The following is a 6,971-nucleotide window of genomic DNA, read 5'->3' as shown; positions in this document are numbered from 1 at the left end:
TTGCACATGGCATTTTTTCATTTAAAATGTTAATGAAACTGACGAAAGAATAATATTGAAATACAATTAAAAGTGTAGGTTAGAAATTGATACTACACTAACCAAAATGAAATTTCACTTATATTAGAGGGATCATCTACTCTTTTATATATATATATTTTTATGTACAATCTGAAAAATGAAAATACCATTTATAATGAATTGTTGCCGTGAAATTTACTCCAAAATTGACGTGGATGGTATACAATTAAAGTTGATAGGATGTGGACATACTCTTTGGTTCATCAATACAAAAAATTTTTTGCTTATCAGAAAAAAAAAAAAAAAAGGATATGGACATACTCAGAATCATAGTAGACCATAGATGTACTCAGAATCATAATATTATTGTTCAAAAAAATAGGAATGCCAATGAAAATGAGATTTTCTTATCGCCAATCACTTGGGTAACTCCCAACTCCAACTCTAACCAAAACTAATCCTTGCCTTACATGCATGCAATATTGCAGAAATCTTCAAGCAATGCAAATTTCAAATGTTAACAGTAGTATTCTTTAGAAGGTTGAAAAGTCACGCCCCCCCCCCCCCCCCCCAAAAAAAAAAAAAAAAAGACACAAAATTGGATCAAATGTGAAGTGGAGCACATAAAGTAGCAGAAATGTTAATATGAAACCAAAGATGAGAACAAATAGACCACAGTCTGGTCTCATCTATGGAAGCGTGTGGACCAACCCCTGGAATCATGACCACCAATTTTCCACTCTCTCTCTCTCTCTCTCTCTCTCTCTCTTCCCCCTATAAAGTTAAGGGATGCATGCAGAAGAGAATTAATTCATCAACCAAACACTTGAGCACTGAACCACTATCAAAAAAATGGACAACAAAACAACACCAGAGCTTAAGCTACCAGGTTTCAGGTTCCACCCTACTGAGGAAGAACTTCTCAACTATTACCTCAAAAAGATTGCAATGGGTAATAATAAGTTGAGTTTGAACATCATCGGCTTTCTCAACATATACCATCACGAACCTTGGGAATTGCCTGGTAATCCTTTACCACTATATACACATATTGGTTAAAGTCTTCTGTTTTATTTTTAGTCCTTAATATTTTAATTGTATCGATTTGATCCTTAATTTTTCTAATTTATGTTTAAATGGTCTCAATATTGTTTTCTTCCAAAAAAAAAAAAAAAATTCAAATTCTGTCCACGAAAACAACGCTGAGAATAAATTAACAATCAAATTGATACAATTAAAATATTGGAGAGCAAATTGACTCAAACTACCAGAAATTAGCACATGGGTCTAGAACACCTCGTGGTTGTGTGCTAATAGTTTTTGTGATTTGTTAATATTAAACTTTTTTAGATCTTGTAAATACATAGCCCCGGTTAGCGTGGTGTTTATGAAAGACTGAATAATTACTCAGTGCCAAAAATTATCCCATGAATCCAAAAATTACTTCGCAAAGTGCATACAATGAGGCCACTTAAACATAGATTGAATAAATTGACGACCAAATTTATACAGTCAAACTATTGAAAACCAAAATGACCCAAAGCGTCAAAAATTATCACATGGTGCCCAACCAATATTGTTTAGTAATTTGTGTTCATATTATTTCAATTTTATTTTTTTAATTATGGAAGCACATAGCCCTTTGTTAGTGTGGTGTTTGACAAGAGTCCAAAAATTACTCCAAGAGCACATACTTTGGGAGCAACAATCTATTATTGTTGATGAGTTTGGCTCTTTTGAAATGAATGCATGTTTTGTCATGGTTAATATTGAGCTAATATGAGTGTATAAGATGTGCAGGATTGGCAAAGATAGGGGAGAGAGAGTGGTACTTTATTGTGCCTAGAGACAGAAGGAATGGTCATGGTGGAAGGCCCAACCGAATCACTCAGAATGGGTTTTGGAAAGCAACCGGCTCAGACCGCCTGATTCGATGCTTGTCGGACCCTACAAAAATCCTGGGCCTTAGAAAGACGCTGGTTTTTTATAAAGGGAGAGCACCTCGAGGGTGCAAGACCGATTGGGTGATGAATGAGTATAGACTTCCAGATAACTCCTCCTTCCCCAAGGTATTCCATATAAGTGATTGTTCACATGTATCACTTTCAACTGAATTAGTCCTTTTATTTATAAGAAAATTAGGCCATAAGTTTTTTAAAAGTGGATTGAATCGGTACAGTTTGGGTACTTGGATTCATTATGATTTCTATTCTAATAATTTGATGTGTTTTCCATTGATAATTGTAACTACATAATTTTATCAATCAAAATTGTAACAAATTGATTCATAATTTTATAACTACTTCTAATGAACCAGTTCGGGTACCTGGATTCATAATTTTATTATTAGATTTATTCATTTCAAAACTAAAATACACATCAAGTTGATTTATTATTAGAAAATTGTCAGTACTGTCACATCATTTTGGTGTAATATTGCATATATATATTATTTGTTTATGAATCAATTCCCTTATTAAAGTGATTGTCCTCGTGTTCAAACCTTTCACAATATGAGTTGATTTCCAATATGAAAAAAAACAATATATGTTGATTTTGATTATATGTTGTGGATGCAGGAGGACATAGTACTCTGCAAGATTTATAGAAAAGCAACCTCATTGAAAGTTTTGGAGGAAAGGGCAGCCATAGAAGAAAAATCAAGGATATTACATCAAACACCTTCGTCTCCACGATCACAGGACAGCAGTGACCACCCTCAAGAAAGTTTTGTGTCACTGACAGTGTCCCAACAGGACATTGTTTTCAAGATAGAGGAAGAAGAAGAAGAAGAGCAAGAGATCAAGAATGTTTCCTCTTCATCTTCTCTTGGATTTGGTTCCATGAAAGAGCACTTGACAGAGCTTGAAGTGCCCAAGTTCAGCATGGACCACCTGACTATGGATCCATTATGGAGCCAGTTGAAAAGCCCATGGCTAGGCAACTGGAGCCCCTACTATGCCAATGTGCTTAACTTCTGAGAAAGAGTATTGGTGAATAATGGTAAACAATTTGGCATATTCCAGTATTGAAAAGGCATGTGCCATGCACATGAAGAAGGCTAAGTTTGAATTGTAATGAGGTTCAAAGGTGCCATGTGGTTTGAAGTGATAACCATCCCACATTGTCAGCATCAAGAAATAATATTTAGGTTATATTTGGGTAGGAATTTAGAAATGAAAAAAATGTGTGAATTGTAACTATTTGATTCATATTTTATTCACATTTTCTTTTGGTCCTTTTTTTTTTTTTTTTTTTTTTTCATTTCGAAATTCTATACAAATCTATGAACCAAACACAAACTTAAAGTTAATTACGTTTAGCCTTCGTGTACTTGTACCAAAATTTCACTTTGCCCTTTTTACTTTTAATAGTGTTTATCAATTGCTTCTATCTTCTCACTTAAGTTGTTTTGGATGCTGATCAAAATTGACATATGAGCCGTGTGATATTTTTCTCATCTCATTACTATTCTTACACTTTTTAGTAAATTCTTGTTTTGGTCATTATATTTTTACCAAAATCTCACTTTATTAACTTTTAATTGTGTCCTAAAAAAATGCTGAGTGTGCACATGCCAATTTTTTGGCAGGTTTATTAATGTCATATTGATACTATAAAATAAAATTAAAAAATAATCATATATATATAATCGTAAACAAACTAATATGATAGTGTATATGGTATTGTCGAAAAAGTATAAAAAATATGACCTCTTTTTTTTTGTAATTTTTAGTGAACTTTTTACAAAAATAAAAGATTAACAAAGGTGTATATATATATTCAGTTGGACTTCCATATTCAAGAAGCCGAGAACCCAGTGCAGTGTATATTGTAGACCGTCTTGCATAGATTTGAATCTGAACAAAGAAAAAGAAATAAAGAAGCCACAACCCATCAATTCCAAATGCTGTAGATTTTTCATTCATCAAAGACATGGTACAATCTTGTGATACAAGAATACTCATGAGCACTTATTTCTGATCCGAGGGAGTTTATTCATTTATTCATTAATTTTTATTGATCATAGCACATCCAAGCCATATAATTTGGCAGCAACTTATCCCAAAAAGTAGTAGTACTAAGATCATGCAAAAGGCCGTTGGTTATTGCAATCAAGATTGTTGCCATATCCCACTCCGAACAAGTCACAGTATCTTTTATAGAATCCGATCCGGTCCTCTGCCTTTGCATTAGAGCCTTTGCCACATTCAAGTCCGCCATTGATGATGTTTGTAATCACACCGTAGCCAGGGACCCGACCCGCTGAGGTGTCCGCACTAGATGGTGTCCACCTGCCCGTGATGACAGCGTGGCACGAGGGTTTTGGGGATTGCGGTGTCATCCAGAACCACAATGCTGTCTTGAAAGATATGGTTGGGTTAGTTGCGACCAAGTCTGGGTGGCCCAACAGATCAGACCCTATGGCTTTCCCTGCTGGACCGTAGTTGTAGTTGCTGCGGCACGTCAAGTCAGGGTCAAAGTCAGCACTTGGTATGTAATTATTATTATTTAATTGAAGTCTCTAGTCCACTTTTTACACTGGACGATTCGGTTTACATGGATGTGAGGTTATTTTAGGCATTTTCTTTTTTTAATGATTTGAATTATTTAATTTATAAGATTTATCAAACATATCATTTATACAAATTTGATTGTTTTAAATTTGTATTAAGAAAAAATTTTGATTAATTTTTGAAATCATATACTTGTCGTTCATTTTTTTTAAGAAAAATATAATTCAATCATATAGTTGTCAATATGCAATTAAGTTGGTTTTTTATATGTATAACTAACTCATTTTTTATAAGTTCTAATCATCAAAACGGTTACAATACAAGCCCAGAGCCATGTTAATATTGAATTCTTCTGTCTAAAAAATAAATTGCAATCTTCTCGCATTTTAATTTTTTGACCGAAAAAGTTGTAAAAAAGTTAGTGTGAATAAAATTCATTTTAAATTTAGTTTACATCACAAGAAGTTTAAATTTATATCACATACTAATTTTTTTTTAACTAATTTCATTTTATTTTATGTTTTTTTGGAAATTCAGAGAGAGAAACACTCACTGTGAAATTTGGATGGGACCACGACCATAGTATTGTTTACCAGGAGCACAGGGCCATTCTTGACTTGGACTACAATAGTCCCCAGCAGGGTTTTGTTCCCGTACATGGCAATATCCCCATGCATATGGTCCATCTGGCGCACTTGGCCACCCACCTATATACCCATGGTAATCTAATCAATAATAATGTAGAAACAAAAATTTTATACAGAATTCTCACTTGTTATGACTCAATGAATTTAAAAACATAACATGCATCGATATGATCATAATATAAAAAAATAGTGTAAAAATGTACCAGTAGTTTCATGCGAAGTTTGAGCTAGAAAGGCCGCAATCTCTCTCTTACGAGTGTTAGTATCTCCGGTGGTTCCAAAACCCCCAAAAGACTTGGCAGCAGCTACAAAAGCATCATAAGTGTAGAACCCATTTCCGGGGCAACTAGCATCGTTCCGGTGCTTCAACATCTGATTGAAGAGATCCCTGCTGATAAGAGAGCTAATATCTTGTGCTGTGGCTCCTAATAGGGAGATGATAGAAAACAAAACTAGTATGCAAAACCTCATTGTTTTTGTTTCTATTTTATGTTCTTGTTTTATTGAGTTTGTGTGATTATGAGATTGTTAATGTGGGTACCTATATATAGGTGATGCGGAAGAAGGAAGGTTGGATTATTCTTTTAATATTCCGCAGATTAGTCAAACATAAGGGCGGCTTCGAGTTTAGATCTTATCCACGTCGCATGGATGAAATGGTAGTTTGTTATTTGATGACCAAGATTGTTGACATTAATAAATATTTATTTTAAAATTTTAAAAAAATTAAAAATTATAATGATTTGATAATTTTGAGTTGGATTGTTGTATGGGCTCGTGGAGTCCAACATATGTTTCATTTTTATAATTAAAATCATTCATTTTGTAGGGTTATTTGTGTGTATCATATATAAAATAAAATAAAAATTAAGTCAGTCCAATAATTGTAACCTATTTAATTAATTGTATTTGTGTACAAAAAAAAATTAACGACAAATGTGTTTTTAAAAATAAATCATATTTCTTTTTGTTATAAATGTGATAAATTGAATAGGTTACGATTATCAAATTTACCTAATTTTTGTGTGGATGATATATACGAATGACTCTATAAAATGAATAATTCAAAATATTGAAAAGAGACCCATAGTACATCCCATGACTCGAACAACGCCCTCCAATCCCTTACTTGGAGAATTGAGGTTCCGCAATTTTAATAGTGTGTCCCGATTATTGGAAAAAATAGTGATATACAAATAAAGTTTTAATATAAAATTTTTAAAGACAGTAATATTATTATTTATAGCTTATTTATTTCAAACCAAAATATTACCCATTATAATTTGTAATTTTGAAAATGTCATTATCATATTACTTTCTTATTTTCTTTAAGGGTGTTTTGGGAAGTGCATTTTTTGATTTTTGATTTTTGATTTTTGATTTTTTTTGTACTTATTTTCATGTTTGGTGAATTTTTAAAAACAAATTCAAAATGTTTTAGATTTCTAGATTAGAAAATTATAATTTTAAAAAAAAAATCCAAAAAAAAATTAAAAATACCAAAATAAGCTAAAATAAGCAATATTTTTTAGCTTATTTTCTTCTTTAGTGATTTTTTTTTTTGAAATTTTTTAAAAAATATATTTTTTAGATTCATCTCAACAAAACAGATCAAAAAAATAAAAAATTTAGACATAATATTAAAAAAATCACTAAAGATAAAAAATGTGTAGATTTTGCTTATAATAAAAAGAAGCTTACAACTTATTAGGTGGAATGGGGAGGTAACGGTGCGTTTTGTTTGGGTTTCTTTGGGAAGAAGGGTTGGGTTGGGTTGGATTAGGCT

General features: G+C 32.3%; 2 protein-coding genes across 2 annotated transcripts; one reads left to right on the top strand and one right to left on the bottom strand.

The window, feature by feature from the left end:
• Positions 1-799: 799 nt before the first annotated feature.
• LOC114301401 (NAC domain-containing protein 6) lies at positions 800-3,366 on the top strand. Its single transcript, XM_028246369.2, has 3 exons — positions 800-1,045; positions 1,822-2,090; positions 2,601-3,366. The coding sequence occupies exons 1-3, from the start codon at positions 874-876 to the stop codon at positions 3,000-3,002; spliced, it is 843 nt and encodes a 280-aa protein (XP_028102170.1). The 5' UTR covers positions 800-873; the 3' UTR covers positions 3,003-3,366.
• Positions 3,367-3,918: 552 nt separating this feature from the next.
• On the bottom strand, positions 3,919-5,738 carry LOC114301402 (endochitinase). The gene is made up of 3 exons (XM_028246370.2): positions 5,389-5,738; positions 5,092-5,245; positions 3,919-4,478 (listed from the first exon to the last, which is right to left on the bottom strand). Exons 1-3 carry the CDS (start codon positions 5,654-5,656, stop codon positions 4,109-4,111), a joined length of 792 nt encoding a protein of 263 aa, XP_028102171.2. The 5' UTR covers positions 5,657-5,738; the 3' UTR covers positions 3,919-4,108.
• Positions 5,739-6,971: the final 1,233 nt, after the last annotated feature.

The sequence above is a fragment of the Camellia sinensis genome, chromosome 1 (assembly GCF_055761805.1).
Source record: "Camellia sinensis isolate YWXY chromosome 1, ASM5576180v1, whole genome shotgun sequence".
Taxonomy (NCBI): Eukaryota; Viridiplantae; Streptophyta; class Magnoliopsida; order Ericales; family Theaceae; genus Camellia; species Camellia sinensis.
This window is presented reverse-complemented; position numbering and strand designations above follow the sequence as displayed.